This window comes from Salvelinus alpinus, chromosome 25 (assembly GCF_045679555.1).
Source record: "Salvelinus alpinus chromosome 25, SLU_Salpinus.1, whole genome shotgun sequence".
Classification (NCBI taxonomy): domain Eukaryota; kingdom Metazoa; phylum Chordata; class Actinopteri; order Salmoniformes; family Salmonidae; genus Salvelinus; species Salvelinus alpinus.
Window position 1 is genome coordinate 4,231,000 of NC_092110.1, and position 24,219 is coordinate 4,255,218.

Here is a 24,219-nt window from a genome sequence, read left to right on the forward strand (position 1 = left end):
CCCCCCCCCCTCACAGCGGGTCACAAATCCAGAAAGACACCACCTGGTCCCCATTGTATTAGGTCCTTTTAGGAGACAATTACGAATATTACAGGGTCAGTCATGAATATATAAACATAGTTCGCAATGAATCCACAAGTGGCATTCTTAAAACGGCCTCCTGAGGAGCTTGGTTAAATGGCTTTAAAAATAACTTGAAAAGCTTTTAATCATCTGAAAAGGAGTTTCCATTCCGACATTTTACCATGTAAATGTAAAGCATTCAAGTATGCGATTAATCGGGGGGGAAAAATAAATCCATACCCAATTCTATAGATCTATAGAATTACAACAGTCTACAACAAAGAAGGTGATTAGAAAAGTGTTATTCTGGTGTGTTTTAAGGGTAACTTAACCACTGATAACACATGGGATGGGGGGTGGGGCCTAGTAGTGAACCTTCTCCCAGTTCAGCCGGTTCAGTTATTCAATCACCACAATCAAAACTTCCCAGCTGCAAACTATATGTCAGAACATGTATAATGTATGTATAACTATTCAAATCTATAATAGATGTGTGATCGTGTACATACACATGCAATGTATTGTATAAGCATGTAGCTTATCTAAACAGAAAAAAAACTGACTAAACACAAGTGATATAACATGTACAGTAAGAAATAACTCTTACTGCCACTGCTGTTAAACAGAAATAACTAACTCTTACTGCCACTGCTGTTAAACAGAAATAACTAACTCTTACTGCCACTGCTGTTAAACAGAAATAACTAACTCTTACTGCCACTGCTGTTAAACAGAAATAACTAACTCTTACTGCCACTGCATGTTAAACAGAAATAACTAACTCTTACCGCCACTGCGTGTTAAACAGAAATAACTAACTCTTACCACCACTGCGTGTTAAACAGAAATAACTAACTCTTACTGCCACTGCGTGTTAAACAGAAATAACTAACTCTTACTGCCACTGCGTGTTAAACAGAAATAACTAACTCTTACTGCCACTGCGTGTTAAACAGAAATAACTAACTCTTACTGCCACTGTGTGTTAAACAGAAATAACTAACTCTTACTGCCACTGCGTGTTAAACAGAAATAACTAACTCTTACTGCCACTGCGTGTTAAACAGAAATAACTAACTCTTACTGCCACTGCTGTTAAACACAAATAACTAACTCTTACTGCCACTGCGTGTTAAACAGAAATAACTAACTCTTACTGCCACTGCGTGTTAAACAGAAATAACTAACTCTTACTGCCACTGCGTGTTAAACAGAAATAACTAACTCTTACCACCACTGCGTGTTAAACAGAAATAACTAACTCTTACTGCCACTGCGTGTTAAACAGAAATAACTAACTCTTACTGCCACTGCGTGTTAAACAGAAATAACTAACTCTTACTGCCACTGCGTGTTAAACAGAAATAACTAACTCTTACTGCCACTGTGTGTTAAACAGAAATAACTAACTCTTACTGCCACTGCGTGTTAAACAGAAATAACTAACTCTTACTGCCACTGCGTGTTAAACAGAAATAACTAACTCTTACTGCCACTGCTGTTAAACAGAAATAACTAACTCTTACTGCCACTGCGTGTTAAACAGAAATAACTAACTCTTACTGCCACTGCGTGTTAAACAGAAATAACTAACTCTTACTGCCACGGCGTGTTAAACAGAAATAACTAACTCTTACTGCCACTGTGTGTTAAACAGAAATAACTAACTCTTACTGCCACTGCGTGTTAAACAGAAATAACTAACTCTTACTGCCACTGCGTGTTAAACAGAAATAACTAACTCTTACTGCCACTGCTGTTAAACATAAATAACTAACTCTTACTGCCACTGCTGTTAAACAGAAATAACTAACTCTTACTGCCACTGCGTGTTAAACAGAAATAACTAACTCTTACTGCCACTGCTGTTAAAACAGAAATAACTCTTAGTGCCACTGCTGTGAAACAGGAAACACCTTCTGCACAAACACCGCTCTGGATCACGTTCTTCCCGTCTCAAAAAACTTTTTTCAAGCATGAGCACTTTTTCCTCAGCACTTCTGCAAATCACTGTGCTCTCACTTTCCTTTTTTTTAAGTGACGGTTTCCCTTTAAGCTGCTGAGGGAGAGCAGATGGTCTCTCGTGGAAATACCTTAAATCAGCATATTCCCCTCGCTGTACACGGGCTAATCTCTCATGCACACTAACCACCACCATGTTATCGAACAAATAATGCAATGCACATACCCATACACGCCAACACACGACCCTTTTAATCCAATGTAGGGCTGCAATTTTTTACCCCCCACTCGGGGTAGAGGAGATCGCTCAAAAAAAAGAAGAGAAAGAAGCATGAACATTTCTTTGTCTGGGAATTCAGGGTCAGGTGACTGCCGACAGGAATTCTGGTTGGCTAGAGAGGACTTGCAAAATGTTGGCGGAGAGCCAAGAGGCTGTCTTGCAAGCAGGGCTGGAAATTTGCAGCAAACCTCATCTTCACAGAGTTCATTTCCATAGCTGGGGCTGGGGGAGGGGTTAGGAGAAGAATGAGGGGTGGGAGGAAGGAGAGAAAAGTCCACTGTATAACACAACGAAAGGCACATAAAACGAGTGATCGTTTCTCTCTCTCTCTCTCTCTCTCTCTCTCTGCGAAAGCGGAAGAAGAGAGCAGAAAGGGATTCTTCCCCTTTAAGCTAACCCTTTCAGTTAAGAAATATCCTCTTCCTCTCCTCCTCCTTCCCCCGTCAGCTCTAGCAGCACAGTGAACCTGATGCCCTGTCCCCAGCAGCAACAACACAGTCAAACCTGCAAGCTTCTTTACCTTCTCTGTTAAGTCCTGAGCACAGGGCTGCAATGCCACCACTACAAATGCATCCTTTTGGAATTATATCACCCCAAAAAATGTAATGTTCTCAATAACGAAATACTGACTATTTCTTCTTACACATGCGTATTTATGTGCAGTGTCCTCTTATGTCATCTTGTGATTTTTAAATCCTTTAGGTGAAAGAAAAACAGCCTCTTGAGTTGCCTAGCCCCAGCTGCCTGTTTCTCTGGTTCTTTACGGCATTTCACTCGTGAGACCCCAGCATGTCCTGCTAATTTGCCAATATTTCCCCCCACCAGACACTTTTATGGGTTCTCCCAAAGCCTGCTCCAATGGCAGAACTGAGTACTGGAGGGAGGGGAGGAGACAGAATGGTAGGTCCCATCTTGTTGCCATGGACACAGCCACTCATTATGTAACAGTGAGTCGTCTCACTACATGTTCCTGACATGAAGAAGTGAGGGAGGGAGGGAGGGAGGAAGGAAGGAAGGGGGGAGAGAGGTAAAGAGAGAGGGGAGAAGGGAGAGAGAGAGAGAGAGAGAGAGAGAGAGAGAGAGAGAGAGAGAGAGAGAGAGAGGTAAAGAGAGAGGGGAGAAGGGAGGGAGAGAGAGAGAGAGAGAGAGAGAGAGGTAAAGAGAGAGGGGAGAAGGGAGGGAGAGAGAGAGAGAGAGAGAGAGAGAGAGAGAGAGAGAGAGAAAGAAAATGAGCAAGAGAGAGAGATAGAGAGAGAGTGATTTACAAGGATACATTTTACAAGGATTTATGATTGTTTTTGGAACAAGTTATGAATGATCTGAAATGAAATCACACAATCCCTACATGTTCCTGATGTGAAGGAGGAGGGGGGAGGGAGAGAGAGCGTGAAGAACAAACACCATTGTAAATACAACCCATATTTATGTTTATTTATTTTCCCTTTTGTACTTTAACTATTTGCACATTGTTACAACACTGCATATTGCCAAAATATGACATTTGAAATGTCTCTATTCCTTTGGAACTTTTGTGAGTGCAATGTTTAGTGTTCATTTTTTATTTGATTTATTATCTATTTCACTTGCGTTGGCAATGTAAACATATGTTTCCCATGCCAACAAAGCCCTGAATTGAATTGAGAGGGAGACATTTACAAGGATTTACGACATATCGTTTTGGGAACGAGTTATGAATGATCTGAAACACAGAACCTGAACAAGCTGTAGAGTACATTGTCACATCGGGTTAGTAGGATGCTGTGTAGTCACATTCAGGAGGAGGCATGTTTAAATAAATACAAATGCAATAGCCTATTATAGGGGTGTACCACACGACTGCGATATTACCTACACTGAGTGTACAAAACATTAGGAACACCTGCTCTTTCCATGACATAGACTGACCAGGTGAATCCAGGAGAAAGCTATGATCCCTTATTGATGTCACCTGTTAAATCCACTTCAATCAGTGTCGATTAGGGTTGAATGGCGGGAACCCGGCTACTGAGACCCAACGCCGTTTGCTGCCCAAAACAACTCTCTTCTCCCGAGATAAATAACTGCGAGAAACCGGTCAATTATAATCAATTATTTCTATGAACAGCATGGCGTGAAATGGAACTGTTAAATGACATGCAATGTCTCAATCTGGCTTGATGAATCAACACTCAGGGTGGGGACAGACCATCTCAGTACGGAGCGCAGTTCACAATGCATGTAGACCAATCATGTCATCGTGGTAGATTTTTTTCTTGTGACAGACAGGCCTACATTTGCTGCAGCGTAGCTTATGCTACAGTAATATAAAGAAAGAATGCGCGTCTAATTTACACATCTCCATCTGGCTTTTGGGGGTCACCTTTTTTTTTAATTGTAAAGATTGTTTTATTGCAGCTGCAGTGAAACAGCCTATCATTGCATGTGCTAGCACTCTCGCAGTCTTTCTATCTCTCCGTCAACTCCATTCAAAATAGATGATCCTGTTCTAGATTGATATATAGCTCTATATATAGATATCCTAGCCTACCTCTTTTAGGTGATAAATTCAAGGTAGTATTAGCCTTATATTTAGCAAACTAATGATGGGTTACGCATAATAAGCGTTTAACTTCTAGCCTCTGTCTCTTGCGCAATCACCGGTGCTCTGCGGGCCTCCTTAAACACTCCTTAGCTCTTGAAGTCCCATGCAGGAAAAGCTAGACTAGAATCGCTTCATACTCGTTGCCAAACCCACTGGCTCCAGGTCATCTACAAGTCTCTGCTAGGTAAAGCCCCGCCTTATCTCAGCTCACTGGTCACCATAGCAGCACCCACCCGTAGCACGCGCTCCAGCAGGTATATCTCACTAGTCACCCCCAAAGCCAATTCTTACTTTGGCCGCCTTTCCTTCCAGTTCTCTGCTGCCAATGACTGGAACGAACTACAAAAATCACTGAAGCTGGAGACTCATATCTCCCTCACTAGCTTTAATCACCAGCTGTCAGAGCAGCTCACAGATCACTGCACCTGTATATAGCCCATCCAACTACCTCATCCCCATACTGTATTTATTTATTTATCTTGCTCTTTGCACCCCAGTATCTCTACTTGCACATTCATCTTCTGCACATCTACCATTCCAGTGTTTAGTTGCTATATTGTGATTACTTCGCCACCATGGCCTATTTATTGCCTTACCTCCCTTACCCTACCTCATTTGCACATACTGTATATAGACTTTTTCTACTGTATTATTGACTGTATGTTTGTTTATTTCATGTGTAACTCTGTGTTGTTGTATGTGTCGAACTGCTTTGCTTTATCTTGGCCAGGTCGCAGTTGCAAATGAGAACTTGTTCTCAACTAGCCTACCTGGTTAAATAAAGGTGAAAAAAAGAAAAGAAAAAAAAGAATAGCTTGCTGAACATGATTTTTTTGCATTTCTTATACCTATAGACTATTCGAAGAGGAACGCAAGCTCTTGTTCGCTGAATGTTAAATCCAGCAGCCAATAGAACTCACGGGTAGTTTGAAAGTCAAGAGAACGCGAGATGGCGGTAGGCTATAGCAGTTATTTATTCAGACCATAACCACTCAATCATTGTGAAGAGAAGTGAAAGCCTTCTGCATCTAATTCTAGTCCTATAAAATTCAAGGATGCCATTGGAATGATGAAGATAAGGACAACGAAACTTATATCGTTTAACAGTTGAAAGCGAGGAAGGAATGCAGCAACAAGAGAGAGAAAGAGGAGGTATGCTAATAACACGAGGGGAAATATTATGAAAGGTATATATGTGTCAGCCTGCTAATTATAGAAATAGGTCCTATTATATTTCAAAATTAAAATAGCATTCGCTAGCCTATACTTCTAACCATGTAGGCCGCATGTGCTGCACCAGAATCACATGTTCTCTTCTTCCGCTCTATCATGGTTTGAACTATGTGGGTAATTCCAGTCCAGTATAATACAACGCAGTACAATTCACACTCAAAAAGATTAGCATACTGGAGCTAGTTTAATTTATTTACCCAAGAGAGCATATAGCTAGCTATAGCTATGTTTTTTTTCTTTCGTTTTTCTGTTGTGCGTGATGTGCATCAAAAAATGTGTTTGAGTGGGTCAAGAACTGCAACGGTACTGGGTTTTTCACACTCTACAGTTTCCCGCGTGTATCAAGAATGGTCCACCACGCAAAGGACATCCAGCCAACTTGACACAACTGTGGGAAGCATTGGAGTCGACATGGGCCAGCATCCCTGTGGAACACCTTCAGCACCTTGTAGAGTCCATGCCCTGACAAATTGAGGCTGTTCTGAGGGCAAAAAGAGGGTGCAACTCAATATTAGGAAGATGTTCCTAATGCTTTGTACACTCAGTGCATATTGAAGTGGTTGTAACAATGGAAGAACTTGCTTTTTAGTCACAATATATTTTTTATATATTTTTTATTTCACCTTTATTTAACCAGGTAGGCCTGGTTTACAACTGCGACTTCGCCGAGATAAAGCAAAGCAGTGCGGCACAAACAACACAGAGATACACATTGGATAAACAAAACGTACAGTCAATAACACAATAGAAAAAATCTATATACAGTGTGTGCAAATGTGGTAAGAACGATCTTGTAAATGATCTTATTGGTTTGCTCTCCTTAGTTTAGATTCTTACCGGTGAGTAAGATTTACAATTAGCTTATTACATGGCAAATAAACTTCAAATGAGTTTGGATTTAGGTGGAGGCTAGATTAGTCTCTGACTGGTGCAAGTTCATAGCTTGGACCATGACTATAACGTGACTTTGGGCTGTATAGTGGGAACTAAACCGAGGCAACAGAAAACGCGAGTGAGCAACAACAATTAGTGGTCATTTATCATTGGTCAACAATGGTGCACTGAAGTAGGCTCTACAAAGACAGGAAGGAAACTCCAGGAGACTCAAACACCCTACAAAGCCAATGAAATAAATGGTACCTCTATGATAAATCAAATGACCCATCAAATACACTTGGCTGTGAAAGCACCCAACAAATTCCGGTCCACTTGGCTATGAATGCCCTGTCTATTGGACTCTTGCTAACCCTAACAGACAGGCAGCTCTGAACCATCTGTAATCCCTGAGACCAGGTTTGAATAACAGGATGGCTAGAGAGGACTGGGAACCAATCATCCCCATAAGAAATCTTTGTGGTCAGCTCTAGAGCCCACGCATAAGCCCCACAACTGTAAAAAATATCAACATCAGGCATCCCCAAGACACAATGGGCAGTTTGGGCACCCCTAAGAGTCAAAGCCTGCATGAGACAGTGGCGAGACAGCCAGCCGGTGGGTGGCACTGTACTCACCTCCATCTTCCATTTAGCCAGCCACTCCTCCCTGGTCCTCTTGCTAATGTAATATGGGTCACCGGCCTGGAAGGTTACTCTGGGCATGGGCCTCTGACGCAGGCTGACAGAGCCACGCAGCCTGCCTGTCCCAGGGCCTCCAACTCCCTGTTTAAAGGGATACAAAGAAGAAAACCAAAAGAAAGAAATGAACTAACGTATTAGTTTGATGTTTGTTTGCTCTGCTAAGATTTTGCATGTTTGCAGAGGGAGGAAGATGACGCAGGCAAAGTTTCATGCTATCACTGCTGAAACTGCTGGCTAATACGGTTGCTAGGCGGAGTAGCAATTCTTTGCTATTTTTCTTTTTTGGGAGTGTGGAGGGATGAGGTGTGTGCTCCAGAAAGAGATGATGACTCTTTCACAAAACTGTAGCCCAATGCAGACCATGTGCAACTGGTCAAACAGCAAGGAGCACAAACTGCCTCTTCCAGAGCCGTGGCAACCCGCTACAGTCTCAACCAATCACAGCCTGGCGTGGCGAGCTTGCTGACGCCATCGACCAACGCGAGGACCTTCCGTGTCGGACTGGGCACCAAGTGTATTTGATATGTCAGATCTATACTCCATTAGGTACCATTTCACAAGTCCAAGAGGCCGTGATATTATACAAATCATCTACTAAAAGAAAACCTTCCCCCTAGTCCAGCATCACCATCCCCGAACATGTGGTCCGTCCTAACGAAGGCCCTGACTGAGGCCTCTTCCAGGAGCCTCTACTTCGACACTCCCCATCAAGCATAGACTTGATGTAAGCACTGACAGGAGGGCGTTTCCACCATTGTTAAATCCACGGCAAAAGCTAAGCAACTGTACAAGTCCACACTTCCCGAGAAAGGTGGAGAATCGACACACCTACAGAGACCGAACCATTGATTGACCGATTGACTGACGACGTTACACAACACGGCAGAATGAAGACAGTGGGTGACGTACCTCGTTCTTGGTTGTATCCTCTCCATCCTCCTCCTTCTGCTCCACATCTAGAGGGAAACACAGTGAGTCACATAGGAGCAATCATTCAATAGTGTACCTTTGGCCTAGCCAATAGTCAGTCGTCTCGCTGGCCCAGCCTCAGCAGCTATGAGACGACAGAGACTACAGTCACAGTAGCTATAGTCACCTTAGCATCTGGCGAGAAAAACACAGCGAATCAGCCACACGGGACCAATGGATCCCCTCAATCATTCATAGGAGTCTACCTGTAGGCAAGTCACACCTCAAGGCTAGATAGTCACAGTAGTTTAACCTCTGGAGAAAAACACAGCGAGTCAGCCACACAAGAGCAATGTTCACCTCAATCATTCATAAGAGTTCTACCTGACCTGTAGCTAGTCACCTGTGGGCTAGCTAGTCACAATTGCCTGTCACCTTAGCACCTGATATCAATGTCTGCCGACCGGGTTAGAAGTCTATTCACCCCGCATGGCTCTATTGTCTCAGGGATGTTAGACGTGTCAGAATGACGTAGCTGTCTGGACTCTGGAGACAATGGCCATGGCCCCTGAGGATGACCTTCATTTTCTCTGATTCAGACTCTCAGGCCAAACATTAATCCATTAACTGACAGGTAGGAAATAAAACCAGAGGTAACTGAACATCTCTGTAGCGCGATAACACATCACTCCCGACAGACACAAGCAAAAACTCTTACATAAATGTAGCAGCCTATATACCTAAACACAAGCGATCTGACATGCTGTATTGCATGGAAACTAGACTATTTTTCAGTCTGATCAACTGAAGGCTACTAACAACAGCAGTTGCATAGTCTAGCCTACTAGGCACCCTGTCCCTCTGGCCAGGGTAAACGAAGCAGTAACGTTGTGTATTTATAGCCCATTTGTTTGTGAGAAAACGTGAATGGGATCCATTTGATTTGTATTCAAACTCGGGCTCACTAGGCTACCTAGACTTTTTTAATCCACAATTATTAACTGGAATTAATGAATAAACAAAATAGCTGACATTGACTGTGAGTACATTTTTTATTAGGCTTTTAGCTGCATAGGGCAGGACTACACAATGCAAACCTGAATAAAGCTAGCTCAGCCCTGTGGGTTTTATTGTCCAATCATGTTGCTTTTCTGTGTCTGTGTATAAGAAATTCCTCTAGTCCTTCTTTAAAATATAATTAATATGAACAAGTACAAGATTTCTGCAGTTTGACAGGGTTTTCATCCTCCACAAGGACATTAGTTTTTCTAGCCTTTCTTTAAGACCTGATTAGAAAAACTCTGGTCACATCATATCATCATTAACAACAGATTAATCAAGTCATACCGTACAAGTTCTGGAGTTTTATCTGGTTAGGTTACCAGATCAGGGAAAACTATGGGCGACAGAATTCAGAGACTTAACAAAGAGCTGCAGTTAGTTTCAGCCACTCCTGCATTGACTTGGCTGTGTGCTTAGGGGTTGGAAGGTGAACCTTCACCCCAGTCTGAGGTCCTGAGTGCACTGTAGCAGGTTTTCATCAAGGATCTCTCTGTACTGGGGCCTCCCGAGTGCGCAGCGGTCTAAGGCACTGCATCACATTGCTAGATTGGGTCATTACAGACCCGGGTTCGATCCCATGCTTTATCACAACCGGCCGTGATCAGGAGTCCCATAGGGCTGGCTTCCGGGTTAAGCCGGTGGGTGTTAAGAAGTACGCTTTGGTGGTCATGTTTCGGAGGACGCATGACTCGACCTTTGCCTCCCGAGGCAGTTGGGGAGTTGCAGCGATGAGACAAGATAGAAATTGGGGAGAAAAGGGGGGTTAAAAAAACACAAACAAGTTGCTCTCTGTACTTTTCTCCGTTCATCTTTCCCTCGATCCTGACTAGTCTCCCAGTCCCTGCCGCTGAAAAACATCCCCACAGCATGATGCTGCCACCACCACGCTTCACCGTAGGGATGGTGCCAGGTTTCTTCCAGACTTCACACTTTGCATTCAGGTCAAAGAGTTCAATCTTGGTTTCATCAGACCATAGAATCTTGTTTCTCATGGTCAGAGTCCTTTAGAAGCCTTTTGGCAAACTCCAAGCAGGCTGTCATGTGCCTCTTACTGAGGAGTGGCTTCCATCTGGCCACTCTACCATAAAGGCCTGATTGGTGGTGTTGCAGAGATGGTTGTCCTTCTAGAAGGTTCTCCCATCTCCACAGAGGAACTCCAGAGCTTTTTCAGAGTGACCATCGGGTGCTTGGTCACCTCCCAGACCAAGGCCCTTCTCCCCAGATAGCTCAGTTTGGCCGGACGGGCCAGCTATAGGAAGAGTCTTGGTGGTTACAAACTTCTTCCATTTAAGAATGATGGAGGCCACTGTGTTCTTGGGGACCAATGCTGCAGAAATGTTTTGGTAACCTTCCCCAGGTCTGTGCCTCGACACAATCCTGTCTCGGAACTCTACGGACAATTCCTTCAACCTCATGGCTTGGTTTTTGCTCTGACATGCACTGTCAACTGTGGGACCTTATATAGACAGGTGTGTGCCTTTCCAAATCATGTCCAATCAATTGAATTTACCACAGGTGGACTCCAATCAAGTTGTAGAAACATCTCAAATATGATCAATGGAAACAGGATGCACCTGAGCTCAAGTTCGAGTCTCATAGCAAAGGGTCTGAATACTTATGCGAATAAGGTATTTCTGTTTTGTTTTTTTAATTTAATAAAAACCTGTTTTCTCCTTGTCATTATTGGGTATTGTATGTAAATTGATGAGGGAAAAATATGATTTAATCCATTTTAGAATAAGGCTGTAACGTAACAAAATATGGAAAACGGGAAGTGGTCTGAATACTTTCCGAATGTACTGTATGTCACTCGCCGTGGAAATCAAAAACAGCATCCTCTGGCAAGGGGGGCCTTCTTGGAGATGTTAAGCCCGGACCGGACACAGACTAGAAACAGCTTCGCTGCCCTGGATCCAGAGACTTCGGCGGGTTCTTCCCTGGGGGCTTCGGAGGTAACCGGAGGTACCTGCGCCTTTGCCCTCTGTTCCGGATCCCTCTCCGATGGCTTCTACCTCGGGTTCAGATCCTCAGCTCCCACCTTCAACAGACAGTGAGACTGTCTTGAGACTCTGGCTCATTCATCATCCACCATGGATACTACTGCTGGCTCGGGTCCATCGGGCACCACCGTCCCTCTGTCCTCGAGGAGTTTGCGAAACCACTCAAGGCGAAAGAGCAGCCTGACCTCCTCAGCAGCAGCTTTCATCGTCGGCAGTTCTATCGTAAGGAACATCATGGTTCCCGGGGCAAAAACCCTGTGCTATCCTGGAGCACGGGTACAGGACATTACAAGGCTGCTTACAACCATTCTACGACAGTTGCCGGGAGCTGACGCTGTCGTAGTCCATGTCGGGTGAAACGACATAAGGAGGGCTAGCTCAGAACTTCTGAAAATTGATTTTAAAGAATTGATTCTAGCACTGAAAGATTTCAAAAAGCAGCCAATTATTTTACCATCGTTGGGCCGGCTAAAATATTACTGTAGCTCTCTGGTGTAATCACTTTTACAATTAACTTTGACATATTCTACAGGAATGATAGAGTCCATCCGAATCATCTTGGCTACAGAAAATACAGAAAATACCACATTCCTGTAAAACTTAGAGAGGATCTCATGTTAAATACTGTTGAAGTAACATGGCTACAGGTTCATCTGCCTCACCTAAAGCCAATTATTGTGGGAAGCTGCTATAGACCACCAAGTGCTAACAGTCAGTATCTGGATAATATGTGTGAAATGCTTGATAATGTATGTGATATCAACAGAGACGTATATTTTCTGGGTGATTTAAATATTGACTGGCTTTCATCAATCTGCCCACTTTTTAAAAAAGCTTCAAACTGTAACCAGTATCTGCAACCTGGTTCAGGTTATCAGTCAACCTACCAGGGTAGTTACAAACAGCACAGGAATGAAATCATCAACATGTATTGATCATATCTTTACTAATGCTGCAGAAATTTGCTTTAAAGCAGTATCCAAATCCATCGGATGTAGAGATCACAATATAGTAGCCAATCTAGGAAAACCAAAGTCCCAAAGGCTGGGCCTAATATAGTGTATAAGAAGTCATAAAATAAGTTTAGTTGTGATTCATATGTTGATGATGTAAAGAATATTTGTTGATCCGTGGTGTGTAATGAGGAGCAACCAGACGCTGCACTTCACACATTTATGAAATTTCTTATTCCAGCATGCACACATTAAAAAAATGACTGTAAATACTGTTAAATCCCCGTGGATTGATGAGTAATTGAAAAGTGTTATGGTTGAGAGGGATGAGTCAAGAGGAATGGCAAATAAGTCTGGCTGCACAACCAATTGGCAAACGTACTGCAAATGGAGAAATCATGTGACTAAACTGAATAAAAATAAGAAACTATACTATGAAACAAAGATCAATTATATAAAGAATGATAGTAAAAACTTTGGAGCACCTTAATTGAAATGTTGGGCTTTGAGTAAAGCCAGTGTGTCTATATATGCGGATGACTCAACACTATACACATCAGCTACTACAGTTAGTGAAATTACTGCAACACTTAACAAAGAGCTGCAGTTAGTTTCAGAAAGAGTGGCAAGGAATAAGTTCGTCCTAAATATTTAAAAAACTAAAAGCATTGTATTTGGGACAAATCATTCACTAAACCCTAAACCTCAACTAAATACTGTGATGAATAATGTGGAAATTGAGCAAGTTGAGGTGACTAAACTGCTGGTGAAGAGGGCATGACAACACCTATTCCCCCTCAAAAGACTGAAAAGATTTGGGTCCTCAGATCTTCAAAAAGTTCTACAGCTGCACCATCAAGAGCATCCTGACTTGTTGCATCACCGCCTGGTATGGCAATTGCTCGGCCTCCGACCGCAAGGCACTACAGAGGGTAGTGCATACGGCCCAGTACATCACTGGGGCCAAGCTTCTTGCCATCCAGGACCTCTATACCAGGCGGTGTCAGAGGAAGGCCCAACAAATTGCCAAGGACTCCAGCCACCCTAGTGATAGACTGTTCTCTCTGCTTGCGCACGGCAAGCGGTACCGGAGCGCCAAGTCTAGGTCCAAAAGGCTTCTTAATAGCTTCTACCCCCAAGCCATAAGACTGCTAAACAGTTAATCAAATGGCTACCCAAACTATTTGCATTATCCCCACCACACCCTCATTTTTACACTGCTGCTACTCTCTGTTTATTAGCCATGCATAGTCACTTTACCTCTACCTACATATTACCTCAGTTACCTCGACTAACCGGTGCCTCCGCACATTGACTCTGTACCAGTACCTCCTGTATATAGCTTCGCTACTGTTATTTTATTGTTGCTCCTTAATTATTAGTTATTGGGGGGGAAAAGTCTTCTTATTTTATTTTTTTATTTTTTTTACTTCAGTTTATTTTAGTAAATACTTTCTTCACACTTTTTTTTTCTTAAAACTGCATTGTTGGTTAAGGGCTTGTAAGTAAGCATTTCACTGTATTTCACCTGTTGTATTCGGCACATGTGTCACGATCGTGTTGACGTGAAAGAGAGGACCAAGGCGCAACATGACTTGAATACATCTTCTTTAATTATAACGACGAAGATGAACACGTAACACTTAACACACTAACCAAACAACAAACGATCGTGAAACCTAAAACGCAAGTGCACACACAAACTACTTACGTCGACATGTACAATGACCCACAAACAGCTAAAGCCTATGGCAGCCTTAAATATGGCTCCCAATTAGAGACAACAGAAATCAGCTGTCTCTAATTGAGAACCCATTCCGGCCACCATAGACTTTCCTAGTAAACTACACACCCATAGACACAGCTAGATACATACACTCAACACAAAACCATAAACTACAACCAACACCCCCTCTACCATATAATACCCCAAAATACACACATACCCCATGTCACACCCTGACCTAACTAAAATAATAAATAAAACAAATAATACTAAGGCCAGGGCGTGACATAACCCCCCCCTTAAGGTGCGAACTCCGGGCGCACCAGCACATAGTCTAGGGGAGGGTCTGGGTGGGCTTCCTTCCACGGCGGCGGCTCCGGCACTGGTCGTGGTCCCCACCCCACCATAGTCATAAGGGGCAGCACCGGGATAAGGGGCAGCACCGGGATAAGGGGCAGCACCGGGATAAGGGGCAGCACCGGGATAAGGGGCAGCACCGGGATAAGGGGCAGCACCGGGATAAGGGGCAGCACCGGGATAAGGGGCTCTGGCAGGTCCTGGCTGAGGGGCTCTGGCAGGTCCTGGCTGAGGGGCTCTGGCAGGTCCTGGCTGAGGGACTCTGGCAGGTCCTGGCTGAGGGACTCTGGCAGGTCCTGGCTGAGGGACTCTGGCAGGTCCTGGCTGAGGGACTCTGGCAGGTCCTGGCTGAGGGACTCTGGCAGGTCCTGGCTGAGGGACTCTGGCAGGTCCTGGCTGAGGGACTCTGGCAGGTCCTGGCTGAGGGACTCTGGCAGGTCCTGGCTGGACGGCTCTGGCAGGTCCTGGCTGGACGGCTCTGGCAGGTCCTGGCTGGACGGCTCTTGCAGGTCCTGGCTGGACGGCTCTGGCTGATCCGGTCTGGCGGAAGGCTCTGGCTGATCCGGTCTGGCGGAAGGCTCTGGCTGATCCGGTCTGGCGGAAGGCTCTGGCTGATCCGGTCTGGCGGAAGGCTCTGGCTGATCCGGTCTGGCGGAAGGCTCTGGCTGACCCGGTCTGGCGGAAGGCTCTGGCTGATCCGGTCTGGCGGAAGGCTCTGGCTGATCCGGTCTGGCGGAAGGCTCTGGCTGATCCGGTCTGGCGGAAGGCTCTGTAGGCTCTTGGCAGACGGGCGGCTTTGCAGGCTCATGGCAGACGGGCAGTTCAGGCGCCGTTGGGCAGACGGGCAGTTCAGGCGCCGCTGGGCAGACGGGCAGTTCAGGCGCCGCTGGGCAGACAGATGGCTCCGACGGCGCTGGGCAGACAGATGGCTCCGACGGCGCTGGGCAGACAGGCAGTGCAGAAAGCGTTGGGCAGACGACCGACTCTGCCCTGCTGAGGCGCACAGTAGGCCTGGTGCGTGGTATAGGCACTGGCTGCGCTGGAGAGGAGGAAAGCTCTGACAGCGCTGGACAGGTGGGAGCAGCTGGAGAGAGAACCCGGAGAGACAGCCTGGTGCGGGGGGCTGCCACCGGTGGACTGGTACTTGGAGGTGGCACCGGGTATACCGGACCGTGAAGGAGGACACGTGCTCTTGAGCACCGAGCCTGCCCAACCTTACCAGGTTGAATGGTGCCCGTAGCCCTGCCAGTGTGGCGAGGTGGAATAGCCCGCACTGGGCTATGCTGGCGAACCGGGGACACCATTCGTAAGGCTGGTGCCATGTATGCCGGCCCGAGGAGACGTACTGGAGACCAGATACGTTGGGCCGGCTTCATGACATCTGGCTCGATGCCCAACCTAGCCCTCCCAGTGCGGCAAGGTGGAATAGCCCGCACTGGGCTAAGCACGCGTACTGGGGACACCGTGCGCTTTACCGCATAACACGGTGTCTGACCAGTACGACGCTCTCTCACTCCACGGTAAGCACGGGGAGTTGGCTCAGGTATCCTACCCGGCTTTGCCACACTCCTCGTGTGCCCCCCCCCAAGAAATTTTTGGGTCTGACTCTCGGGCTCCCAACCGCGTCGCCGCGCTGCCTCCTCATACCAGCGCCTCTCTGCCTTCGCTGCCTCCAGCTCCGCCTTGGGACGGCGATATTCCCCTGGCTGAGCCCAGGGTCCTTTACCGTCCAGGATCTCCTCCCAAGTCCATTTCTCCTTGCGCTGCTCCTGTTGCCGCTGGTCATGTTGCTTGGTCGTAGATTGGTGGGTCATTCTGTCACGATCGTGTTGACGTGAAAGAGAGGACCAAGGCGCAACATGACTTGAATACATCTTCTTTAATTATAACGACGAAGATGAACACGTAACACTTAACACACTAACCAAACAACAAACGATCGTGAAACCTAAAACGCAAGTGCACACACAAACTACTTACGTCGACATGTACAATGACCCACAAACAGCTAAAGCCTATGGCAGCCTTAAATATGGCTCCCAATTAGAGACAACAGAAATCAGCTGTCTCTAATTGAGAACCCATTCCGGCCACCATAGACTTTCCTAGTAAACTACACACCCATAGACACAGCTAGATACATACACTCAACACAAAACCATAAACTACAACCAACACCCCCTCTACCATATAATACCCCAAAATACACACATACCCCATGTCACACCCTGACCTAACTAAAATAATAAATAAAACAAATAATACTAAGGCCAGGGCGTGACAACATGTTACAAATTCAACTGTCATGGTCAAAACATGTTGATACAATAGTAGCTAAAATGGGGAGAAGTCCGTCCATAATAAAGTGTTTCGCTGCCTTCTTAAAAACACTATCAACAAGGCAGGTCCTACGGTCCTAGTTTTATCGCACCTGGACTACTGTTCAGTCGTGTGGTCAGGTGCCAAAAAGAGGGACCTCGGTAAATTACAATTGGCTCGGAACAGGACAGCACGGCTGGCCCTTAAATGTACACAGAGAGCTAACGTTGATAACATGCAAGTAAATCTCTCATGGCTCAAAGTGGAGGAGAGATTGACTTCATCACTACTTGTTTTTGTAAGAAGTGTTGACGTGCTGAATGCATGAGCTGTCTGTTTAAACTACTATCCCAATGCTCAGACACCCATACCCCACAAGACATGCCTCCAGAGGTCTCTCCAAAATCACCAAGTCAAGAGCAGACTATGGGAGGCGCACAGTACTTCGTAGAACCAAGACTACATGGAACTCTATTCCACATCAGTTAACTGATGCAAGCAGTAGAATCAGATTTTAAAAAAGGATAAAAATACCTCTTATGGAACAGCAGGGACTGTGAAGAGAGATACATACACACAGGTACAGATACACATATACGAACACACACGCTACAACACGCACTCTACACATACGTACATTGTAATATTGTTGTATGGTGGTATTATACATTTTGTATTGTAGATACACAGTGGTGTAATAATTATGTACTGTTTAGTCTTTTGTTTTATGCGTAATGTAAGTGCTTTGATGTGTTTGGACCCTAGAAAGAGCAGCTGCGGCCTTGGCTGCAGCTAATAGGGAACACTAATAAATACAAAAATGGATTCTTGAAGAATATAACTTATAAATGCATAAGTGCTTAGTTAAACTGTCATACCCCATCAGAACCCAAAATATAAGCTTGTTTTACTCCAATGTCTGTAAAAAAAAGTACATGTAAACAATAACTCTATAGCCCCAAAACATGGTTAAAACTATTTTGATATCATGGATGGTCAGTCCTTGCATGACTGTCTATGAATTTGAGAGTGGTTACATTTAATCAGCCCAACCACTCAGCTTTTTACCCGAAACAGGGGTGGGGAAAACGCTTTGTTATTGTTTCTACTGCTGATTGCCGCTTAAACGAAGGAGGATCATTAGATTTCCAGTTTTTAAGTAAAACATTTTTCAAAAATAATTACCCAACGCATTAGGTATCTCACCGCACATTCATATGACATGTCTTGAAAAATGCAGATAGATGGATTAAAAGTCAACTTAAATTGTAAAAATTCTGATAGCCAACTTTCTACCTCCGACCATAACTTTTGGACTTTATAGCACTCCCAGGAGGTGTGAGTTATTGAGTCTTTGTTTGTTTTACACTTAAGACATGACTCTGTCGTTGTGCTGTAGAATTTGTGAATTTTGTCTCTTGTATAATCAATTCTATACATTTGTTTATACTGGATTATGCATACATTTTCATTAACTGTAATCTCATTAGTTATGTTCCAACACTCCCTCCATTTTGTGCCAATATCAGTTCTTTTTAGGTCTTGGTTCCAATATTTTTTTCTCAGAGATTGTCAGTTGGATAGGCTCTCTGCAATGTTTGCATATCTTACCTATCATATGAGTATCATTTTCGGACTCAAATAGGATCCCCTAAACATTGATCTGATGTCCAAAAAGATTTCAGATCGACATTTTGTGATATAAAACTTTTAAGTTGCATATATTTGAAAATCTCTATATTAGTCTGTTCAAACTTGCTTTTTAATTCTGTCATGGAAATTATTGTATTTCCCATTACCAAGTAATTTACGGTTTCTGTGCCTTTAGTTTTCCATGTGGGCAATTTATCAGTGAAATCTGAAAAGCTACCCGAGGATTATTCTATAGGGGTGGGTTTTAATATCCTGAGACTTTAGAGTATTCTGAAAATATCAGGTATGTCAGGTATATCAGGAGATCGTCCGCAAATACATTTAGTTGATATTCATGCTTACCAATACCGATACCTGTTACGTTTGGGTCCTGTCTAATTCTTTCTGCAAGCGGTTCAATTGCCAGTGCAAACAGCAGGTTGACATTTATTGTCATGAATCTTGCCCTGGAGGCAGAACTGAGCGATTTCAGCTTGATGGGCCAGTTGAAAAGTCAAAATTGGCTGTATTGTAACATTTCATGCAAACAAAAATGTGCTTTTTGGTCTTAATTTAAGGATAGGGTTAGGCATTAGGGTCAGCAGTGTGGTTAAGGTTAGGGTTAGGGTTATGACTTTGTGGCTGTACCAGCTAGTGACAACCCTACAGAGCAGCCTCCAGGGCAAGATTCATGACAATAAATGCCAACCTAAGTGCAAACAGGAGAGAGGAGAGAAAACATCCCTGTCTTGTGCCCCTTTCTAAAGCGAATTCATCAGATGTTTTTTTGTGTATATTTTTGCTTTCGGACATTTATATAATACTTGTATGATTTTTAAAATTTTAGCTGGAAAGTTGAGGGCTTCCAAAGTTTTGAATAGAAAAGGCCATACAAGATGGTCGAAAGCCTTTTCAGCACCAACAGCCAATATTGATACATCTACATCTTGTTTTTTTGCGTATTGTATTATACTAAAACATGTTGTTGTATTTGTTTCTAACTATCTATTTTTTAATGAATCCCATTGGATTAATATGTATCAGGTCTGGCAAGACTTTTGCTATTCTGTTGCTTATGAGTTTTGTTGCTATTTTATTCACAACTGATTTAAATTACTGTATAGGTCTGTAATCTGCAGGGGACTCTCCAGATGTTTCTGTTTTAATATAAAGGAAATAACTGTTTGATACATGGAACCAGGAAGTACTGAATTGAGTGACACGTGTTGTCATTTGAGTAAATAGGGCACTACTTTGTCCCAGAATGTTGAATACAATTTTATGGGAAATCCGTCCAGACCTGGTTCTTTTCTCCATGCGAATGTTTTAACAGTATCTAATGTTTGATTTGGGATGATTTCTATTTTTACACACTGTGACTTTCTATCCCCCCCGACATACCATCAGGGGAGGAGAGGGGAGGAGAGTGGAGGGAAGAGAAGAGGGGGAGTGGAGAGGAGTGGAGATGAGAGCCACAGCTGGCTGCTATTACCATAGCTCCTCCCACCTCACAACCCCTTGACACTAAGCAGAAAAAACAACAACACTGTAACATACTCACTGCTTCTCTCGTGTGACTGTAGGCCCACATGAAATCTCTACTGCGATCTCCACGCACTTGATGAAATCGGGCTAGTGTGGACATGTGCGCTACACCAACTGGTGGTCAATGGTACATGCCATGTTGATTACGTTAACATGAAGGTCACCTTGTTAGTTAATTGCACACAAGGTCCAACCGAAATTGTGCTTCCGCTTTTAACCCAACCCCTCCGAAAGACACGCATACATATAGAGGTTTTGGAGAGGTGCGGGGGCTGCCACATTGGGCGCTCGGGGAGCTGTTGTTGTGGGGGGTTAAGTAGCGTTACCTTGCTCAAGGGCGAAACGGCAGGCAATGGCACCTATGTGCACTACATTAAGGGTTAAGGTTAGGCACTCATTCCAAATGGTTAAGGTAAAGGTTACGCTTTGGGATAGGGTTAAAACACTCTGCCTCCTTCATAATGAATCACAACTTTCTGCATGAATTCTGCAACAATGTCGTTCCACTTCATTGGAATAGTAATAGCAGTGATAGTAGCCTCAGCACTTCTTTTCACTACTTCAACATAAGGGCACTATCAAATGAAGTACACTGGAAACTAATCTCCTAATCACTCCTATATGTATCAACTCCTTGGCCTGACTGAATGTTTCTGTATGTTTCCTATCTACACCTCACCCCAAATAAATATGTATTGCATTTCCTGTTTGAGCACATGGTTTAGTTGAAAATGTCTATCCTGTGTGTGTGTGTGTTCATGTGTATGAGCGTGTGGATAGAAAATAGAGCCCTGAGCCTCAACATATACAGTGGGGCAAAAAAGTATTTAGTCAGCCACCAATTGTGCAAGTTCTCCCACTTAAAAATATGAGAGAGGCCTGTAATTTTCATCATAGGTACACTTCAACTATGACAGACAAAATGAGAAAAAAAAATCCAGAAAATCACATTGTAGGATTTTTAATGAATTTATTTGCAAATTATGGTGGAAAATAAGTATTTGGTCAATAACAAAAGTTTATCTCAATACTTTGTTATATACCCTTTGTTGGCAATGACAGAGGTCAAACGTTTTCTGTAAGTCTTCACAAGGTTTTCACACACTGTTGCTGGTATTTTGGCCCATTCCTATATGCAGATCTCCTCTAGAGCAGTGATGTTTTGGGGCTGTTGCTGTGCAACACGGACTTTCAACTCCCTCCAAAGATTTTCTATGGCGTTGAGATCTGGAGACTGGCTAGGCCACTCCAGGACCTTGAAATGCTTCTTACGAAGCCACTCCTTCGTTGCCCGGGCGGTGTGTTTGGGATCATTGTCATGCTGAAAGACCCAGCCACGTTTCATCTTCAATGCCCTTGCTGATGGAAGGAGGTTTTCACTCAAAATCTCACGATACATGGCCCCATTCATTCTTTCCTTTACACGGATCAGTCGTTCTGGTCCCGTTGCAGAAAAACAGCCCCAAAGCATGATGTTTCCACCCCATGCTTCACAGTAGGTATAGTGTTCTTTGGATGCAACTCAGCATTCTTTGTCCTCCAAACACGACGAGTTGAGTTTTTACCAAAAAGTTCTATTTTGGTTTCATCTGACCATATGACATTCTCCCAATCTTCTTCTGGATCATCCAAATGCTCTCTAGCAAACTTCAGACGGGCCTGGACATGTACTGGCTTAAGCAGGGGGACATGTCTGGCACTGCAGGATTTGAGCCCCTGGCGGCGTAGTGTGTTACTGATGGTAGGCTTTGTTACTTTGGTCCCAGCTCTCTGCAGGTCATTCACTAGGTCCCCCCGTGTGGTTCTGGGATTTTTGCTCACCGTTCTTGTGATCATTTTGACCCCACGGGGTGAGATCTTGCGTGGAGCCCCAGATCGAGGGAGATTATCAGTGGTCTTGTATGTCTTCCATTTCCTAATAATTGCTCCCACAGTTGATTTCTTCAAACCAAGCTGCTTACCTATTGCAGATTCAGTCTTCCAGCCTGGTGCAGGTCTACAATTTTGTTTCTGGTGTCCTTTGACAGCTCTTTGGTCTTGGCCATAGTGGAGTTTGGAGTCTGACTGTTTGAGGTTGTGGACAGGTGTCTTTTATACTGATAACAAGTTCAAACAGGTGCCATTAATACAGGTAACGAGTGGAGGACATAGGAGCCTCTTAAAGAAGAAGTTACAGGTCTGTGAGAGCCAGAAATCTTGCTTGTTTGTAGGTGACCAAATACTTATTTTCCACCATAATTTGCAAATAAATTCATTAAAAATCCTACAATGTGATTTCCCCCCCCTCATTTTGTCTGTCATAGTTGAAGTGTACCTATGATGAAAATTACAGGCCTCTCTCATCTTTTTAAGTGGGAGAACTTGCACAATTGGTGGCTGACTAAATACTTTTTTGCCCCACTGTACCTCCAACACTATACCTGGCTTGAAGGTACAAAGCCAAATTGTCGTTGGTAGTGTGATAAAACTGTACAGAAAAGGAAACTGACACACTTCCTGTAGGCTAAATGCTGCACAAAACATATTTCCTCTAGCCTCCAGTAATAAAATGTAGCTAAGCCTACTCCCTCTCCTCCACTAATACTATCAAATCTCACTTCTGAAACTATCGGTTTTCCCAAATGGCACCCTATATCTTACATAGTGCACTACTTTTGACCAGAGCCCTATGGGTCCTGGTCAAATGTAGTGAACTACATAGGGAATAGAGTGCAATTTGGAACGCAATCATGGGGTTTTCCCACATATCTGGTGTTGAATGAAGTGAGTTACTGAGGTCTGTACGTCAGCCCTGGGTTCAAACACTACTCAAAATATTTCAAATACTTTTGGCACTTGCTCTAGCCTGTCTGGAGTGCCATATGGGCGGGGCTTGTACTTCTGCAACTATTCTATTGGTTACATTATACCGAGCAAGCTCAATCAAGCCCAGATAAAGTATTTAAAATGATTTTGAATAGTATTTGAACCCAGGTCTGCTGTAACTACAAAGGCGTGTTAGCCATTACTAAGCAGCATTGTTTGCTTGCCTGCGCTCAGCAGAGCAGAGTAGAGGTTAGCCAAGGAGCATGGATGCTACCCAACTAGAAAACTAGAAGACTCACTAGGTCACTAGGATTCATGATTCATGAAGAGTTTTTAACCACACACATTACAGCAGCAAGAGGCTGAGCGAGGGAGAAGGGCCAAGCGAAAAGTCACTCCCTCACAAACACTTACAACAACAATTACATGTCTTTATAGATAGGTTAGCTGACAACGTCATGAAAATCATGCTCACGCTTAAATGGGGGCAGATGTCTGTGAGTTGTTGTGATTCTGGATGGCCAGATAATTACAAAAAATGACAAGAAACTGCCATGTGGAGAATCGTATGTGACTAGTTTTTAGCTAGTTTCATGTTGTTCTTGATACCATGTCTTGTTTTGAGGTGTTTTGACTGATTTGATGTCAATGCCAATATGGCTAAAATTAGCTATCTAGCTAACTACCTACTGTAACGAAGTATTTGAGACTAGAGGTCGACAGATTATGATTTTTCAACGCCGATACTGATTATTGGAGGACCAAAAAAAGCCGATGCCGATTTTTGTATATATACAGTGGGGAGAACAAGTATTTGATACACTGCCGATTTTGCAGGTTTTCCTACTTACAAAGCATGTAGAGGTCTGTAATTTTTATCATAGGTACACTTCAACTGTGAGAGACGGAATCTAAAACAAAAATCCAGAAAATCACATTGTATGGTTTTTAAATAATTAATTTGCATTTTATTGCATGACATAAGTATTTGATCACCTACCAACCAGTAAGAATTCCGGCTCTCACAGACCTGTTAGTTTTTCTTTAAGAAGCCCTCCTGTTCTCCACTCATTACCTGTATTAACTGCACCTGTTTGAACTCGTTACCTGTATAAAAGACACCTGTCCACACACTCAATCAAACAGATTCCAACCTCTCCACAATGGCCAAGACCAGAGAGCTGTGTAAGGACATCAGGGATAAAATTGTAGACC

General features: G+C 43.8%; 1 protein-coding gene across 6 annotated transcripts in view; it reads right to left on the reverse strand.

The window, feature by feature from the left end:
* LOC139553215 (DNA (cytosine-5)-methyltransferase 3A-like) overlaps positions 1-24,219 on the reverse strand; it is an 80,705-nt gene that overhangs the window by 27,356 nt on the left and 29,130 nt on the right. For 5 of the 6 annotated variants that reach the window (XM_071365287.1, XM_071365285.1, XM_071365286.1 and 2 more), the window contains exons 5-6: positions 8,606-8,652; positions 7,631-7,777 (exon numbers count right to left, since the gene is read on the reverse strand). In XM_071365287.1, coding sequence (XP_071221388.1) covers positions 7,631-7,777; positions 8,606-8,652 — 194 coding nt within the window. The remainder of the gene's footprint in view (positions 1-7,630; positions 7,778-8,605; positions 8,653-24,219) is intronic. The other variant, XM_071365288.1, reaches the window with a different exon arrangement.